Source organism: Mobula hypostoma, chromosome 1 (assembly GCF_963921235.1).
Source record: "Mobula hypostoma chromosome 1, sMobHyp1.1, whole genome shotgun sequence".
Lineage (NCBI taxonomy): Eukaryota > Metazoa > Chordata > Chondrichthyes > Myliobatiformes > Myliobatidae > Mobula > Mobula hypostoma.
The window spans coordinates 194325289-194345217 of record NC_086097.1 but is presented as its reverse complement, the minus strand read 5'-3'; the positions used below and the strand labels follow the sequence as shown (position 1 = coordinate 194345217).

General features: G+C 39.8%; 1 protein-coding gene across 2 annotated transcripts in view; it reads left to right on the top strand.

Annotated features, from left to right (window-relative positions):
* Positions 1–19929, top strand: part of smchd1 (structural maintenance of chromosomes flexible hinge domain containing 1) — a 173149-nt gene that overhangs the window by 17377 nt on the left and 135843 nt on the right. For both annotated transcript variants that reach the window (XM_063062435.1, XM_063062426.1), the window contains exons 2-9: positions 1148–1223; positions 2679–2840; positions 2965–3047; positions 8354–8487; positions 9475–9589; positions 10654–10773; positions 11721–11887; positions 16160–16250. In XM_063062435.1, coding sequence (XP_062918505.1) covers positions 1148–1223; positions 2679–2840; positions 2965–3047; positions 8354–8487; positions 9475–9589; positions 10654–10773; positions 11721–11887; positions 16160–16250 — 948 coding nt within the window. The remainder of the gene's footprint in view (positions 1–1147; positions 1224–2678; positions 2841–2964; positions 3048–8353; positions 8488–9474; positions 9590–10653; positions 10774–11720; positions 11888–16159; positions 16251–19929) is intronic.

Here is a 19929-nt window from a genome sequence, read left to right as displayed (position 1 = left end):
TGCGACACCACCCAACCAGCCGATCCACCTCACTCCTGTACACCACCTTGTCACTACCTGAAATTCTGCCAACAACAGTTGTGTCATCAGCAATTTTATAGATATCATTTGAACTGTGCCTAGCTACACAGTCATGACTGTAGGGAGAAAAGAGCAGTGGGCTAAGCATGCATCCTTGAGGTGTGCCTCTGTTGATTGTCTGTGAGGAGCAGTTATTTCTGATCTGCGCTGACTGTGGTCTCCTGATTGGGAAGTCAGGGATCCAGTTTGCAGAATTAAGTACAGAGGTCCAGGTTTTGAAGATTCTTGATTAGAACTGAGGAGTTGATGGTGCTAAACGCTGAGCTATATCAATATTCAGCTGCCTGATGTAGATATTGCTGTCATCCAGGTGTTCCTAAGTTGACTGAGATGGAATCCATTGTGGTCCTATTGTGGCAGAAAGCACAGTGCAGCAATTCCAGGTACTTGCTGAGGCAAGAGTTAATTCTAGCCATGACCAGTCTCTCAAAGCACTTCCTCACAGTAGATGTGAGTGCCACTAGGCAATGGTCATTAAGATAGCTCACCCTGCTCATCATGGGTTTGGATATGATTGATGTCCTTTTGATGTAGGTTTGAACCTGTGACTGCAGCAGTGAGAGATGGAGAACTCCTTGATCTCTCCAGCCAGTTGGTTGGCACGTTTTCAGTGCCCTGCCAGGTACACCATCAAGGCCTGACCCTCTGTGAGGGTTCACCTTTTGAAAGATGTTCTGATGTCAGCCTCTGAGACAGATATTACAGTGTCACCAGTTGCTGCAGGGATTCTCAGGCGGCATGTCACAGTCATTTATGACGTTAAGTTTTGTCTTGTAGAAATTGCTAAGGTGATCATATTTTAAATTATGTGTATTATCCCAATGTCACTATTCTATTGTCTTCTGTCTCTCATCTGTCTTCGTAAGGACAGGTTCAGGAGAGGCATGGTGTTGAAGATTCAACACCCCTCTCAGTTTATATTGATGTAGTTGCAGTCTTTGTATAATGATAGGAAGACACTACATTGCCAAATAGTAGCATCGTGCCGACTTTATTGTATTTGGTAAGTTTGGTGTATGGGAGCTTCCTCTAGTCAACTATAACAGTCTCTTTTGCATTTTTTTAGGCTTTTGAAATTGCTGAAGAAAATAAATTTGTCATTACAACAACAAATAGAAAAGAAATCAAAAGTCAAAACTTTGGTAAGTTCATTTTAAACCAGGTTATTTATTTTGGTACGATGTAGTCGCAATACTTTACATTAAAGCATGCTTCAAATATTTGCCTCATTAATCTGAACAAAATTAATCAATTGTACTTACAGTACCATGGATTTCCCCCAACTCCCACAAAACAACAAGGTCCATGATGAGAACTTAAAGCATGGCTGAATTTCCATATCTTGCTAACAACTTCTCAGCAAAGGCAGGCATTGATGGAAAAGGTCCCTTCTGTCTCCAGTGTGTGTTTTGCTGACTGAGAGAAAGAATATTAGATGACCAAGACCTATCCTATTTCTTGCCTATTTGTATCTTACAAATTTTGGTTAGGGACACAATCATGACATTTCACTTGACTTTCTCACTTTAAAAATGGGTCCACTCAGGACCTGTACTGTCAATTAGTAAAGGATCATGGTACAAGGTATTCAATAAATGTTTAAGTGAACAGCTTGTCAGATAACACTAAACTTGGTGCTTTATAAAATTGTAGCTGCAATGAGTGAAATTCAAAAAAAAATGAGCAAGTTCAGAAATCAAAACGAATATATGTGCACAGAAGTTAAATCAACTGATGACTCTTCACAACCACAAGAAAGCCTCATTGAGAATGCATTAACAAGTCCCATCGCTCTGTCATAGCCCATTAATATTTCCTGTAATACTGTTTCCCTAAAATACAGCTTATAGCTTTCACCAGTGATATTCACTCTACTTGACTGGCAAACCTTTTTTTAAGGCTTTGGTTTTGAAGATGTTGAATTGTAGACAAAGTAAAATGGCAACACACAATTAGGTGCATGAATTTCCCTCACATTTTTGAGATGCAGGAAGCAATACGACTGAGTAGTTTTTTTTGTTCCTCAGAAAAAAACAATTATAAAGCAAGTGTTTGCTTGGGATGCTGGACACTGAGTGCATAAGTATTTTTCCTCCTTATAACTGTTGTTATTCTGTTGTGGTATTTAATGTGGAAAATGTATAAACTTGCAAACAGGTCCTATAACTCAACATATAAAAAATGAAGCTCTGATTTCATATTGATTAAGTATAAACTGGTGTATTTGTCTTTTAGATTCAGATTAATTAAGGGAAGCTGCAGTACTGAATATTGGTTATTTCAGAGTTGGTGAATCAAATTTGTGTGTAATTTTGTTACACAATCTTAAGGCTGTTTTTAAATATGCATATTTAATGTTCTAGTGGTTTGTAGGTTTGTCCTTTACCATGCGTAAAACAAGAAATTTATTTAAAATGAGTATGCAGCCTTGTGGAATAGATTGATCATCTATGACTTTTGAATAAGGTGCTGAGGCTCATTTTTAGTAGGAACTCGTTATTGTGCAGCATATAAAATTGGACCATTGGCTACATACAAATTATTAGGTTGTTGTTCACTAACTGGAAACATATCCCAATTTTTTTCCCCAATTTTAGATAAATATGTCAAAGATGGAGCCACCTTGTATATACTTTATTCAGCAGACCAAACACTGCCCTCAGCAACAAGAGAAAGAATTGATTTTCTTCCTCACTATGATACATTGGTTAAAAGTGGCATGTATGAATATTATGCCAGTGAAGGACAGACTCCTTTGCGTAAGTATTCCACTAGCACCAGTTGTACACTGTACAGTTGTATATTGCTTGTTCAGAATTTCTTGACCTAGAAAGATCAGCATTCAATTATTTATAAATAATTTACTTTTTTCATCATAAACAGCTTTTGCCTTTGCTGAATTAATAGACAATTCATTATCAGCAACAGCAAACAACAAAGGTATTCGCACCATACAAGTTCGACTGGTGAGTAGAATGTATATTAAGTTTTACATCAATATACAGTTGTAAGAAAAAAGTTTGTGAACCCTTTGCAATTACCTGGTTTTCTGCATTAATTATGCATAAAATGTGGTCTGATCTTCATTTAAGTCACAATAATAGACTAACAGAATCTGCCTGAACTAATAACACACAAACAACATCATACAGTACCAGGGACGCGGGTTCAATTCCCATTGCTGCCGGAAAGCAGTTTGTACATTCTCTCTGTAACCACCTGTGATTCCTTCGGGTACTCCAGTTTATAGGTTAATTGGTCATTGTGAACTGTTCCATGATTGAACTTGGGTTAAATCAGGGGTTGCTGTGTGGTGCGCACTTCTTCTCGTCAATACTGAATACACCATTTAAACAATCACAGTTTAAGTTCAAAAAAGTATGAACCTCTGGGGTATCGCCTCCTACAAAAGCTATTTGGAGTCGGGTGTTCCAATCAATGAGATGAGATAGGAAGTATGGGCTGTAGAGGTGCCCTGCCCTATAAAAAAGACACACAAAGTCAGGTTACTGACAGAGCCTGAGCTTCTCAGGAAAGATCTCTTTATGCCTCGACCAAAATAATTTTCAGAGGATCTTAGAAGAAGAATTGTAGAGATGCATGAAGCCAGAAAAGGCTACAAAAGCATTTCTAAAGACCTGAGTGTTCATCTGTCCACAATAAAAGAAGCAGTCTCCAAATGAAGGAAATTCAGTACTCTTGCTACTCTCCCTAGGAGTGGGTGTCCTGCAAAGATCATACCAAGAACACAGTGTGCAATGCTGAAGGAGGTGAAAAAGACCTGCAGAAATCTCGAGAACTTGCTAGAGTCTCTGTTCCTGTGCCCAGTATAAGAAAAGCACTGAACAAGAATGGTGTTCATGGAAGGACACCCCAGAGGACATCACTGCTTTCCAAAACAACATTGTGGCACATTGCAAGTTTGCAAAGACAACCTGGATGTTCCACAATGCTTCTGGGACAATATTTTGTGGACAGATGAGACAGAAGTTGAACTTTCTGGCAGAAATATACACTGCTATGTTTGGAGGAAAAAGGACATTGCACACCAACACCGAAACCTCATAACAACTGTGAAGCATGGAGGAAGGAGCATCATGGTTTGGGGCTGCTTTGCTGCCAGAGGGCCTGGATAACTTGCAATTATTGAGGGAACAATGAATTCAAAATTGTATCAAGACATTATACAGGATTATGGCAACATGCATAAAAGTTGCTGGTGAGCGCAGCAGGCCAGGCAGCATCTCTAGGAAGAGGTACAGTCGACGTTTCGGGTTGAGACCCTTTGTCAGGACTACCTGAAAGAAGATCTAGTAAGAGATTTGAAAGTGGGAGGGGGAGGGGGAGATCCGAAATGATAGGAGAAGACAGGAGCGGGAGGGATGGAACCAAGAGCTGGACAGGTGATTGGCCAAAGGGATATGAGAGGATCATGGGACCGGAGGCCTAGGGAGAAAGAAAAGGGGGAGGGGAGGAAAAGCCCAGAGGATCGGCAAGGGGTATAGTGAGAGGGACAGAGGGAGAAAAAGGAGAGAGAGAGAAAGAATGTGTGTATATCAATAAATAATTAACGGATGGGGTAGGAGGGGAAGGTGGGGCATTAACGGAAGTTTGAGAAGTCAGTGTTCATGCCATCAGGTTGGAGGCTACCCAGACGGAATATAAGTTGTTGTTCCTCCAACCTGAGTGTGACTTCATCTTTACAGTAAAGGAGGCTGTGAATAGACATATCAGAATGGGAATGGGACGTGGAATTAAAATGCGTGGCCACTGGGAGATCCTGCTTTCTCTGGCAGACAGAGCGTAGGTGTTCAGCGAAACGATCTCCTAGTCTGCGTCGGGTCTCGCCAATATGTCGAAGGCCGCATCGGGAGCACCGGATGCAGTATATCACCCCAGCCGACTCACAGGTGAAGTGTCGCCTCACCTGGAAGGACTGTCTGGGGCCCTGAATGGTGGTGAGGGAGGAAGTGTAAGGTCATGTGTAGCACTTGTTCCACTTACAAGGATAAGTGCCAGGAGGGAGATCGTTGGGGAGGGATGGGGGGGACGAATGGACAAGGGAGTCGCGTAGGGAGCGATCCCTGTGGAAAGCAGAGGGGGGGGGGAGGGAAAGATGTGATTAGTGGTGGCATCCTGTTGGAGGTGGCGGAAGTTACGGAGAATAATATGTTGGACCTGGAGGCTGGTGGGGTGGTAGGTGAGGACAAGGGGAACCCTATTCCTAGTGGGGTGGCGGGAGGATGGAGTGAGAGCAGATGTGCGTGAAATCAGGGAGATGCGTTTGAGAGCAGAGTTGATGATGGAGGAAGGGAAGCCCCTTTCTTTAAAAAAGGAGGACATCTCCTTCTCCCTAGGCCTCCTGTTCCATGATCCTGTCATATCCCTTTTGCCAATCAACTGTCCAGCTCTTGGCTCCATCCCTCCCTCTCCTGTCTTCTCCAATCATTTCGGATCTCCCCCTCTCCCTTTCAAATCTCTTACTAGCTCTTCTTTCAGTTAGTCCTGATGAAGGGTCTCGGCCCAAAACATCGACTGTACCTGTTCCTGGAGATGCTGCCTGGCCTGCTGCGTTTACCAGCAACTTTTATGTATGTTGCTTGAAATTCCAGCATCAGCAGATTTTCTCATGTTTGCGTTTTTAAATACAAGAGTATGGGCAGGGTAGTGGTCCCTCACTTGAAGCTTAATAGGAGTTGGATGATGCAACAAGACAATGATCTGAAACACAAGAGTAAATCAACAACAGAATGGTTTCAGTTAGTCAGTGGGTGCCGTCCCGAATCTGTGGTTGGCGGCTGTGCACCTCCATCTTCTTCGATCTTGCGACAGCACCGAGTACAGCCTCTCCTCCAGTTTGTTTTTGCTGGCTGCTTTGGCACCACCCTGCGCCGCCCCCACTGAACTTGAGCCCGAGGCTGTGTCGGCCTCCAGCCGTGGCTGCTTCTTGGAGCTAGGCCCTTCCGTAGGCGGAGGCCTTGGGCAGGTCCAGGCACACGGTGCAGCGCCCAAGTTCATCATGTCTCTTCTAACTAAGTGCATAGCATACGATTTGTAGATACATGGTGAGGCTTTAATCTCTTCCATGGAAGATGGCCTTTGGCTCACAAGGAGCTCATCTGTCCTTTGTCAGGTCTTGTTTTTTTTAGTCCTGCTGGGTGTCCTCACACCCTCCTCACCAGACTAAGTCCGGTGGGGGAGCCGGCCCAAGTCGCCGAGCACTCAACCCGACCCAACCATGGCCCCCAGCCGAGCACCAGGCACCTCCCCCCCCCCGCCACCGGCCGAATCTCTGAGCATCCGGCGCCCGACTGAAAACCATGGTCGAGTGGCCCGCGACCAAACTGGAAGTCTTTTTAAACCAGAATGTTTTAAAAAGAAGAAAATTTGTGTTTTGGAATGGCCAAGTCAGAGTCCAGACCTTAACCCAATTGATATGCTGTGGCATGATCAGAAAAGGGCTGTTTAAGCAAGGTATGCCAGAAATATTGATGAACTGAAACAGTTTTGTATGGAGCAATGGTCTAAAATTCCTCCTTGCTGTTGTGCAAGTCTGATCAACAGCTACAAGAAACATTTGTTGGATGTTATTTCTGTTAAAGGAGGTACTACCAGTTATTAAATGCAATGGTTCACATACTTTTAGCAGCCTGGACTGTGAATGATTAAATAATGTGTTCAATAAAGTCATGAAAAGTACAATGTTATTTGTGCTATTAGTATAGGCAGATTGTGCTTGTCTATGTTTGTGACAGATGAAGATCAGACCACATTTTATGAGTAATAAATGCAGAAAACCAGGTAATTGCAAAAGCTTCACAAACTTTTTCTTACAACTGTCTGTTTTCTGAAAATCATTTCCAATTTGAATTTTGATAGCTGCTTGTTTATATTTGAAATAAAAATGTCATATAGGTATTTGCCATGCTGTAATAAAGTATGATTACACTATGGGTTAAGACATTTCCAATACAAATGTGAAAAGAGAAATGACAGGTGATCTTACTGAAATGTAGTATTCAGGGTGGACGCTGAGAAGACAGGGAATGAAAGGATTATCATATGAAGAGCGATTGATGGCTCTTGGCCTTTCTTCTAAATTTCAGCAAGTACTGAGGGAGGATCTCATTGAAACCTATGAAATGTTGAAAGACCTAGACAGAGTGAATGTGGCGAGGATGTTTCCTGTGGTGGTGGAGTCTGAAACCAGAGGGCACAGCCTCAGAATAGAGGGACGTTGCTTTAGAACCAAGATGAGGAATTTTTTAGCCAGAGGTTGCTGAATCTGTGGAATTTGTTGCCACAGGTGGCTCTGGGGGCTAGGTCATTGGGTGCATTAAAGGCAGAGGTTGATAGGTTCTTGATTAGTCAGGGCATGAAAGGTTACAGTGAGAAAACAAGAGAATGGGGTTGAGAGAGAAATGGGTCAACCATGATGAAATAGTGGAGCAGACTGTATGGGCCAAATGGCCTAATTCTGCTCCTACATTTTATAGTCTTATAAATTCCCTCTCAGCTTGATTTGAAATGGTTGACCCATCATCCTGAAACTAGTCTAAAACCAGTTTTAGAATGAAGGGTCAACCATTTCAGATTAAGGTGAGAAGGAAGTTCTTCTGATGGTTAGAGGACTGAGAAGGCAGAATCATTAATATATTTAAGGCAGGGATTAAGACATTTCAAACAGGACAGTCGAGATTTGACGAAGGAGCTGGAAGATGGTATTGAGGCCAAAGATGTGGATCAAACAAGACCTCATTGAATGGCTGAGCAGACTTAACCCTGTTTCTTATGTTTGTATATGAATTCAGAATCAGAATCAGGTTTAATATCACCAGCATATTTTGTGAAATATATTAACTTTACGGCAGCAATACAATGAAATACATGATAAACAAAAAACTCTGATTTACATTAAGCAGTTATGGTTCTCAGCAGCAGCAGGCTAAAACCAGAATATCTGATGATTTCAACTGTTTTCAATGGGAGCTACTGCTGCAGGTCAACAGTGTTTGGCGGCCTGGAAGTGAATTTATAATGAATGGGGAAAATGCATAGAGAAAATAATTATATAACTATGGAGAAAGAACTGATGTATGGGACTGTTCAAAAACAACTGGTGCAACTGGCTGCTTGACCTTGTGTATGATTCCATATTTGGGTTCCAATTTCATATCTGCACCTTTGTACAATTATTGTCCATATTCTCCCAGTTGTGTCCAGCTTACAGATTGTCATTTAACTGTGGCCTATTTGTCTTTTTTTTTTAAAGTTGTTTGATGAATCTCAAGGTAAGCCAGCTGTGGCTGTAATTGACAATGGGAGGGGAATGACATCTAAACAACTTAACAACTGGGCTGTATATCGGCTTTCCAAGTTCACCAGAACTGAGGACGACGTTGAAAGGTTTGTTTCTTATATAAAAATGCATTTAATTTAATTTGAATGAAGGTAGTGGTTCATATTGCTCATTGCTGTTTAAATATGTTGAACTTTTCATCATCAAGTGGCCTTCAAATGGAAACGGGTACTGACGTGATTTTCCAAGTAGTTTAAAATGATTTTCCCTGGGTGAAAAACTATTTGGGGCTTTATTGAAATGCAAAAAAAAACCCCGACAGATACTGAAAATCCTGGAATTGCCACTGGATCCAACTTCCTGTTTAAAGTAGTTTACATGTAGACAACAACAGGACCGGGTTTACAAGCATATTTTTTCTCTTTCTGGAGTTGCTTATTTACAATCAGAGTGTTTTTCTCATGAAGAATGGCCACAGAATGGAGTGCTGTAGGGAGACTGCTGCACAATGGCCTTTACCTCAATGTGAATGTGTATCTTTAGAAACAGTAATAAGAGAGAAAATATATAAAGAATTGGATTTGTAGCAAGGATTGAACAAGATATTGTCATTTCTTTGAATAAATAAAGTTCAGTACTTCTAAAATAAGCCTTGTAGTATTAATAATATATTGTATCCTTGTAAAAATAGGTTTTTTTCTTGAACATCCTGCTACAGTGTACATGTAGGTCCTGGTATTGGACCTGTGTGTTATCAGGGTAAGACCTGCGCTAACAAGTCTTAGGTTTGAATAACTTGAATCATTTTAATCACAGAGAACACCAGTTCTCTGTGTCTTGGAGTATTTGTCTAGTTTATATTCTACAAAGTCAGGTTAACAATTAGATAAATATTTTCGATTAGTTTACAGTAGCACTAATTATATAATCCTTTATCTTTGTGTTGACTATCAGCATCAAATTAGGCGAATCTGCTAATAACAATTAGTACGTAATAAACAGTGAGTTATATCTATTTTGGAAGCAAAATATTAAGTTGATGTCGAACTGTTCCACAGATTTTCAAAAGGAAAGTATTATTCTTATTTCCTCAGTGACCACTCAGGATATGTTCGTCCATCTGTGGTGCCACGCAGCCTGAACAGTGACATTTCATATTTCGGTGTTGGTGGGAAACAAGCAGTTTTCTTCATTGGCCAGTCAACTAGAGTAAGTTGATAAATTTAAGAATACTAGCACGTGTTTAATATCAGAAGATTGCTTTTAGCAACTTCTGAATTTAAGTTTTTGAATAAAGCATTGATTTTTTTTTCTTCAAGCTGTTCTGATGAAATTAGAACATATATGTGTTCCTATAGTAAGTAGGGTGAATCATATCTTTGTTAGCAAAAACTGAGGGCAAAGTAGGAACTGTGTGTAGTTAGATATCACATTAAGTTGATCTTGCTGGAGGCAATTCCTGAGAACTGTTGGTAACCCTGAAATGCACAAAATCAGTGTTTGGGAGAGGAACACAAAACAACTGTGAAGAGAGAAGGTGCAGGTGCAGGAAGAGCAGCAGGCTGGTGTCACTGATTGGGGAATGAGGGAGTCTTAGTGGTTTTGATTCTGCTCAGCTCAATCCACTTTATCTAGCTCCTGATTGTTGTGATGTTTGGGTTGGGCGAAGGCATATGGAACTGGCCTGTTCTACTTGGCAGATAGTGTTGTAGCCCTTCTGCAGCTGACAAATCCATCCTGCCTGTCTCCCAAATGTCCAGGCTATTTGTGAATCAGGCATTTGTAATCTAGAGAGGACCTGTACTTTCTTGAAATGTAATACTGCAAAATATTTGTTTTTTTAGTCTTACAGTGAACTTAAATTATTTACATGGAAAAACCAAAGTTAGTTCTAATCTACATAAAATTGTACAACATGGTATTTCAGTAAATTGTTCTGTGATCATGGTTTCATTTCAAAAGATCTTTGAAAAATAATACATAACCGCATCAGTGCAGAAAGCAACATGTTTAATTGGAATATGCTGAAGACTTCAGAACTGTATTTTGGTATACCGTTAATATTTTGCTGAAATTATATACTCATTACTAGTTACGCAAAAGTATAATTTATGAAGTGTTATGTATTTTTAAAAAATTAGTTAATTCAAGAGTGCAGTAGTTACATTTTTCACCAACTATTTGTAATAGTTATTTAATTTATAAGAATCAAAATATAATGGGTGAAAATTTGTTTTCCAATTGCATGTTTTAGCAAGTCTTTTTATCCCCAGATGATAACCAAACCAACAGATTCACAAGATGTGCATGAGCTGATACTTTCAAAAGATGACTTTGAGAAGAAAGAAAAAAATAAGGAAGCAATATACAGCGGGTTCATCAGGAACAGAAAGGTAGTGTCTTCGAGGCCTTTGCATTTTAGAGTGGCAATCCATTTAAAAGGTTTAACAACTGAGGGAAAATCTGACTTGTGTTTAATCCCAATAGATTTCTTGAGTAATGCAGTCTGATGAAATGAATGTTTTGCATGCCATTACTAATTGCATGTACCTGATAACTAAATGAGTTTGGATTGAAGTCACATGAATTAATTTGCTTATGACATGCAACTGATTAGTTAACATGGATGAAGCTGAGGCAGTTTAATCATGCAATCAAGAGAAAATCTGCAGATGCTGGAAATCCAAGTAACACACACAAAGTGCTGGAGGAACTCAGCTGGCCAGGCAGCATCTATTGAAAACAATACAGTTGACATTTCGAGCTGAGATCCTTCAGCAGGACTGGAGAAAAAAAGATGAGTAGATTTAAAAGGTGGGGGGAGGGGGGAGGATGAAGTAAAGAGCTGGGAAGTTGATTGGTGTCATGTTCCCAGGAAGGATACATGGCTGTTGTAAGCATGTGGCCGAAGAGTCGGAGGGCCTCAGAGGTCACAGAGTGATAGCAGTGAATGAGGGTTTCACTGAACTCCCGTCAAAGGGAAGATGTAAACTTCTTCAGGCTAGGCATCCCTGAAAAGACTTTGCAGTGTAGTAATCCAATCACAAACAAGACAAAATCCAAGCAAAATGCTAGAGGAACTCAGCAGGCCAGGCTGTATCTTTGGGAAAGAGTACAGTCGATGTTTTGGGCTGAGACCCTTTATCAGGACTGGACACACACAATTCTAGGTTATCAGTTAACCCATTTAAATTCAGTTTTTGTACATGGATGTTAGTTCATATGGTAGACATTTAATTGTTGAGAAAGATGGTGTGCATTTTGAAATCTTGTTGCTTAAAATTTGGCTGTTAAGTGACAGAAAATCATTCTGCTATACTAAATGTTTCTTTATCAATAGCCAACTGATTCAATGCATGTCACTAGTGAAGATGAACGATTCCTTCATAGCCTCATAATGGAAGAAAAAAACAAGGAAAGCTTTACTGCTGTAGTAATTACTGGAGTTCAGCAAGCTCACATACAATACTTGAAGAGCTACTTTCATCTCTGGACTCGGCAATTGGCGTAAGTAGCAAGTGTCAAACATGAATATAACTACCTTCTGATCCATCAATCAACTGTTAAGTCACCTGAATTTCACCTTGAGCCTCATGTCATTATTACCATAAACTATACTGTGGCCTAAAGTGGATATAAGTGGAGTTGTTCATGGGGAAATAGGTTAGCATTGTAGTTTATAGAATCTATAATATGATCCGTGCAGTCATATCTATGTAAGTAGATTTTTTAAATATTTGGGACTGCTTGTTATTTGCATTCTACAGGAATCTTATTACGTGGAGACAACATTAAAGTTTGCCAGTTTTACTACTATATTTTTCCATGATGTATGTTCATGAATAGTGGTATGCTCCAGTTTAGTCCCTGGTTTATTCTGTCGAGCAATTGTTGAGCCTTCCTCACCAGATTCTTGTTCCTCTGATACTTACCAAAGTTCAAAGTAAATTTATTATCGAAGTACATGTATGTCACCATATACAACCATGAAATTCATTTTCTTGTGGTTATTCACAGTGAATATCAGAAACATAATAGAATTAAAAAAAGACTGCCCCCGATAGGACGGAACACAACCAATGTGAAAAAGACAATGAACTCTGCAAATACAAAAGGGAAATAATAATTAATAAGCAATACATATTAAGAACATGAGATGAAAGTCCTTGAAAGTGGAAACAGTTCAGTGAGTTGGTTGAGTGGAGTTATCCCCTCTGGATCGAGAGCCTGATGGTTGAGTGGTAATAACTGTTCCTGAACCTGGTGGTGCGGTTTCTGAGGCTCCTGTATCACCTGCTCAGTGGTGGAGAGGGTTTTACCCATGATGGACTGGGCTCTATCCATTACTTTTTGCAAGCATTTCTATTCTTGGGCATTGGTGTTTCCATACCAGGCCATAATACAACCAGTCAGTATACTCTTGGCCACACATCTATAGAAATTTGTTGGAGTTTTGGATGACATGCTGAATCTTCACATACTCTAAGAAAGAATAGTCAATGCCATGCTTTCTTAGTAATTGCACTTTCATGCTGGACCCAGGCCAGATCCTCTGAAATGAAAATACCAAGGAATTTAAAGTTGTTGACCCTATGCACCTCTGATTTCCCATCTCTTCCACCCCCCCACCCCCAAGTTGAGGAGAGGTGCTCATGGATCTCCAATTTCCTCCTCCTGAAGTCAATAATCATCTCTTTGATCCTGCTAATATTGTGTGAGAGGTTTATGTGGCACCATTCAGACAGGTTTTTATTTTCCCTCCTATATGCTGATTTGTCACCATCTTTGATTCTGCAAGCTACAGTGGTGTCGAAAATATTGCTTTAGAGCTGTGCTTCGAACAAACAAAACAAATGAACAGGCCATTTGCACTCACTAGGTTCTGGAATGTTTCCAGAATACTTGAAAATTGCATATGTAACTCCACTCTTCAAGAAGGGAGCGAGGCAGAAGAAAAGAAAGTATAGGCCAGCTAATCTGGCCTCAGTAGTTGGGAAGGTATTGGATTAAGGATGAGGTCTCAGGATACTTGGAGGCACATGGTAAAATAGGCCATAGTCAGCATGGTTTCCTCAAGCAAAAATCTTGCCTGACAAATCTGTTGGAATTCTTTTAAGAAGTAACACACAGGATAGACAAAGGCGAATTGGTTGATGTTGTGTACTTGAATTTTCAGAAGGCCTTTGACAAGGTGCCACACGAGAGGCTGATTAACAAGCTACGAGTCCATATTATTACAGGAAAGATTCTTACATAGATAAAGCAGCAGCTGATTGGCAGGAGGGAAAGAGTGGGAATGAAGGGAGCCTTTTCTGACTGGCTACCGGTGATTAGTGGTGTTCCACAGAGGTCTGTGTTGGGAATGATTTTTTTTACTTTATATGTCAATGATTTGGATGATGTAATTGATGGCTTTGTTCAAAAGTTGGTAGATGATATGAAGATAACTGAGGGGCAGGTAATATTGAGGAAGTAAATGGCACATGGAATACAGTGTTTGTAAGTATATAGTCATGCATTTTGGTAGAAGAAATAAAGGGGGTGACTGTTTTCTAAGTAGAGAGAAAATACAAAAACTGAGATGCAAAGGGACTTGGGAGTCCTTATGCAGGATTCCCTAAAGGTTAATATGCAGGTTGAGTCTGTCGTGAGGAAGACAAATGCAATGTTAGCATTTGTTTCAAAAGTACTAGAATATAAAAGCAATGATGTAATGTTGAAACTGTTTAAAGGGCTGGTGAAACCTCACTGGGAATATTGTGAGCAGTTTTGGGCCCCTTATCTTGGAAAGGATGTGCTGAAACTCGAGAGGGTTCAAAGGAGATTCATGAAAATGATTCCAGGATTGAATGGCTTGTCATATGAAGAGTGTCTGATGGCTCTGGGCCTGTATTCACTGGAATTCAGAAGAACGAGGGGTGACCTCATTGAAATCTATTGAATGGTGAAAGGCCTTGATAAAATGGATATGGAGAGGATGTTTCCTGTGGTGGCAGAGTCTTAAGACCAGAGGACACAGACTCAGAACAGAGGGGCATCCTTTTAGAATGGAGATGAGGAATTTATTTAGCCAGAGGGTGGTGAATATGTGGAATTCTTTGCCACAGGCAGCTGTGGAGGCCAAACTTTAAATATATTTAAGGCAGAGGTTGATAGATTCTTGATTGGTCAGGGCATGAAGGGATATAGGGAGAAGACAGGAGATTGGGCTGAGAGGAAAATTGGATTATCCATGATGAAATGGTGGAGCAGACTCAATGGGCCAAATGGCCTAATTCTGCTCCTATATCTGATGATCTTATGGTCAATGTTGTGCCAAACCAGCAAAAATGCAAATCAAAAGCACTCAAACATTAATCCCTCCTACCTATATAATGCCCATATCCCACCATCTTCCTTACAACCATGTACTTATCTAAACGTCTCTTAAAAGCCTCTAATATATAGTACTGTATTTGCCTTTACCACCATACCAGGCATCCAACACGCTGGGTAAAAACAAAACACTTAACCCTCACATCCTCTTTGAACTACCCCCTCTCACTTTGGATGAATGCCCTCTCGTGTTAGCCATTTCAGCCCTGGAAAACAGATACTCCCTGTTTGCTCTCTCTCTGCCTCTCATAATCTTATAAAGCTCTATCAGATCTCCCCTCAGCCTCTGCCACTCCAGAGAAAGCAACCCAAGTTTATCCAGCTTCTCATGATAGCACATGGCCTCTAAACCAGGTAGCATCCTGGTAAACATCTTCTACACTCTCTCCAAAGCCTCAACATCTATCTCTGGTGGGGTGACCAGAACTGTGTGCAATACTCCAGTTGTGGCCTAACCAGAATTCTATAAAGTTGCAACATAATCTCTTGACTTTTGAACTCAATGCCTCGACTAATAAAAGAAAGCATTCCATAAGCCGCCTTAACCACAGTTTTAAGTATAAAGTGAGTAGAGTAGAGGGCGAAGCACACAGCCTTGGGTGCACCTGTGCCGTTGGAGATTGTAGAGGAGATGTTGCCAATTCCGAGCTGACTGGGGTCTGCAATTGAGGAAATCCAGGATCCAGTTATGTAAGGAGGTATTGAGGCTTAGGTCTCAAAGCTTATTGATTAGTTGTGGAAAGATGATAGTATTGAATGGTGAGCTGTAGTCAATGAAGAGGATCCTGATGTTTGCGTCTTTGCTGTCCAGATATTCCAGGATTGAGGGAAGAGCCAATGAAATTGTATCTGCTGTTAATCTGTTGTGACAGTAGACATATTGAAGTGGATCCAAGTCGTTTCTCAGGCGGGAGTTGATATATTTCACTACCAATCTCTTAAAACACTTCACCACAGTGGATGTAAGTGCTACTGGATGATGGCCATTGAGGCAGCTTAACACATTCTTAGACACTGGTATAATTGAAGCCTGCCTGAAGTAGGTGGTTACCTTAGACTGCTGAAGCAAGATGTTGAAGATATCGGTGAACACGCCAGCCAGTTGATCAGCACAGGTCTTTCGTACTTAAGGGAAATAGTTTAAGCCACCACAACAACTTCCTGTCAATATTCTGATTCTTCCTGTAGGTCTTAGATGCTAAAATGGGATATATTTGTCTTTAAATACACAGTAATTAGGATTTCATATCTTTGCATGAACTTTGATTACGAAGGCCTACCATCTCCTTAGTGTCAAAGTCTAATTGTTTCATACACTATATATTTTTGGCTCTGTAGTTACTATATTACTGACAATTTTTAACTGATAGATGAAAAATACTAATATTCTTGCTGTATTCTTAGACATATTTATCACTACTATATTCATGGACCCAAAGGAAATGACATGGAGGCCAATAAAGAAGTCGGGTATTTCAACAATATTGACATAGAGGCAAGTTTGTACTGACTGCTGGAAAAATTGTAAAAGAAAATCATGTTAACTGTTCTTTGCAAGTTTATTTGAGTACGTGAGATGTTGCTCAAACTATTATCAGACCTGGACAAAACCACACTTGGAGTATTGTATGTAATATACTTGTTCAAAGAGGGATTACAGCATTGTTTCACTAGACTGGTACACTGCTTAGTACATCTTTCTCTGTTTCAAATGAGGAAATTAATTTGGCTGAGCCTCTATGCTATTGAGTTTTTTAAAAATGAGAGCTGGCCTTATAATGTAGAAGGCTTGACTGGGGAATGTAGGAGGATGTTTCTTCTCGCTGAGGTAAGTAGAGCTGGAGTTAGTGCAGCCAGATGGGTTTGGGTGTGTGAAGAGTGTCAGAATAAAGCGTGGCTGCCTAATATTAAATTGAGAAATTGGTTCATTTGGAGGATAGTCAATTTTTGAAATTCTCTACCTCATCACTATTGTGAATGCTGAGTTCATTTCATTCAAATTAAAATTGACAGGGTTCTGAATATTGAAATAATTTAGGAATTTACAAATAAGGTGGGAAAATGGTGTTGAGGTAGATCAGTCATTGAATAGCTCAATAAGTTCAAAGGGCCTTTTTGCTCCCTACTTGCATTCTTAATTAGAGTTGTTTCATTTACTTTTTATTAAGAAATGGTGATTTTAAATCTCATTTATTTCTTTCCCTAGTCACTTAAAGGATATAATGCTCCATATTTTTGCTTCAGTGTTTCTTTGTTCCAAACGTACAACAGATCTGTTTCACACTGCACATCCAAGTTTATTTTATGTCTATTTGTTTTGTTAATTTTAAAGTATATTTAAGTTGAGGAAAAAGTCTTGTCTTGAAAGGATTGTTGAATCAAGAATGAAAGCATTGAATAAAGCTCAAATAATTATGTTGTCCAATTTCATGACAAATTTGCTGTTTTAAAGAGAACTCCAACACAGAAAATTATACCGTGGAAATGGATTTCAGTTGCAGTGGCTATACAAATCTTGGGGGTCGTAAAGGAATGATGTGTGGAAAAATGGAATATGATTTTAAATTTGTCTTTTCTGAGTAATGGGAAAGTTCTTCAGTATTATTTATTACTTAAGATTATTAATTTTTAAATTTTATTCTTGCAGACTTTTTGATAGGAAAATATATTGAAAATATGTTTTGGTATTTGTTGGAATGTGAAGTGATTTTGTCATAATAATTACAGTGTCTGTAAAAAGTATTCACCCCCCCCCCCCCGGAAGTTTTCATGTATTATTTTTACAACATTGGATCACAGTGGATTTAATCTGGGTTTTTTTGACACTGATCAACAGAAAAAGACTCTTCCGTGTCAAAGTGAAAACAAATCTCTACAAAGTGATCGAATTTAATTACAAATATAAGGCCCAAAATAATTGACTGCATAAGTATTCACCCCCTTTAATATGACACACCAAATCATCACTGGTACAGGCAATTGGTTTTAGAAGTCACATAATTAGTTAAATGGAGATCACCCATGTGCAGTCAATTGATTATAGTAACACTTCTATCTGGAAGGTCCAATTGCTGGTCAGTCAGTATCCTGGCAAAAACTACGCCATGAAGACAAAAGGACACTCCAAGCAACTCCTATTGAAAAGCACAATTGAACAGATGGATGCAAAAAAATTTCCAAGTCACTGAATATCCCTTGGAATAAATTATCAAGAAATGGAAAAAACATGCACAGCTGCAAATCTGCCTAGAGCAGGCCATCCCCAAAAACTAAGTGACCGTGCAAGAAGGGGACTAGTGAGGGAGGCCACCAAGAGACCTATGACAACTATGGAGGATTTACAAGCTCAGTGGGTGAGACTGCGCATACAAATGCCGTGCATCATCAAAAACAGACTATCCTTACCATGAAGCATGGTGGTGGCCGCATCATATTGTTGGGATGCTTCACTGCAGTAGGCCCTAGAAGGCTTCTGAAGGTAGAGGATAAAATAAATATGGCGAAATACAGGGAAATCCTGGAGGAAAACCTAAATTAGTCTGCAAGAAAACTGCGACTTGGGAGAAGATTTGTTCTCCAGCAAGACAATGACCCCAAACATAAAACCAAAGCTACACAGGAATGGCTTAAGAATAACAAAGTTTAATGTCCTGGAGTAATCAAGTCAGAGTCTGGACCTCAAACCAATTGAGAATTTGTGGCTGGACTTGAAAAGGGCTGTTCATTCATGATCCCCATGCAATCTGACAGAGCTTGAACAGTTTTGTAAAGCAGAATGGGGAAAAATTGCAGTGTCCGGATGTGCAAAGCCAATAGAGACCTATTCTTGAATGGCTGTATTTGCTGCCTACTTACTTGAAGGAGGTGAGTAATTATGCTATCAATTATTTTGTTCTTTAATAATTGTAATAAATGTAGACCAATTTGTAGAAATTTGTTTTCACTTTGAAACAAAAGAGTCTTTTCTGTTGATCAGTTCCAAAAAAGCCAAATTAAATCCACTGTGATTCAATGTTGTAAAACAATAAAACATAAAAACTTCCAAGGGTGGTGAATACTTTTTATAGGCACTCTATATCTGTTCTCTTTCCTCTCAAGGTTAGGGCACAAGTGTGTTGGTAAACAGTATTCAAGATGGATTTGGTGATAGGAGGTAGAAGGTATTGGAAGGTAGAAAATAGTTTTTTTACTGGAAGTCTAACCAGTGCATACTACAAGAATACTACAGAAACTTGGATGAGAATATAGGTGGTCTAATTAGTAAGTGCTGACTGTATAAAAACGGGTAGTAAATGGAAAAGAATGTGGTAAGATGATGTGGAACTTTGATGTCATGGACCATTTCAAAATTTGTGCAGAATGGTGGAAGATGGGATGCAATCCAGGCAAGTATAGAATAATGGAATTTGGGATAATCAATAGCAACTGTATGGGTATGTACTCATTTTGGGAGTGCTGATCTTGGAGGGACCCTGGGTGCAAGTTCAGAGCTCCCCAGACATGGAGGCGTGGAGTGGAAGAGTCAGGATGTCACATTGTAGCTGTACAAATCACTGCTCAGGATGCACTTGGAACATGATGTACAATTCTGTGTACTGCAGTAGAAAGGTTATACTGTAGTAGAAAGTGAGCTGAAGAGATTCACCAGAGTGCTGCCTAGACTTATTTCCTGGCATAATTTACATATTACTATTTAACTGTTTATGGTTTTATTACTATTTATTATTTATGGTGCAACTGTAATGAAAACCAATTTCCCCCAGGAGCAATAAAGTATGACTATGACTAGTATGGTAGTAGTAGGAAGTGAGCCGAAGAGGTTCACCAGAGTGCTGCCTAGGCTAGAGGACTGTGGTTTAAAAGAAATTTGTTGTATTGTTTATTCTCTCTGAAACTTTGGAGGCCAGGGGATAATCTTTATGGAGATTCATAACCATGAGAATAGATGTGTCAGCAGTTTTTTTTTCCCCCTACAGCAGGGGGAAGTCTGAAAACTAGAGGGCATAGATTTAAGATTGGGGGCAAACATTGTGCGCAAAGTATGGTAAAATGCAATAAGTTGCTAGCGAAATGGTGGGTGCAGATACAATTACACCATTTAAAAGGCATTTGCGTAAGAAAGGAGTAGAGGGATATGGACTTGGTGTGTGGACAAATGAGATTAATGTAGATAG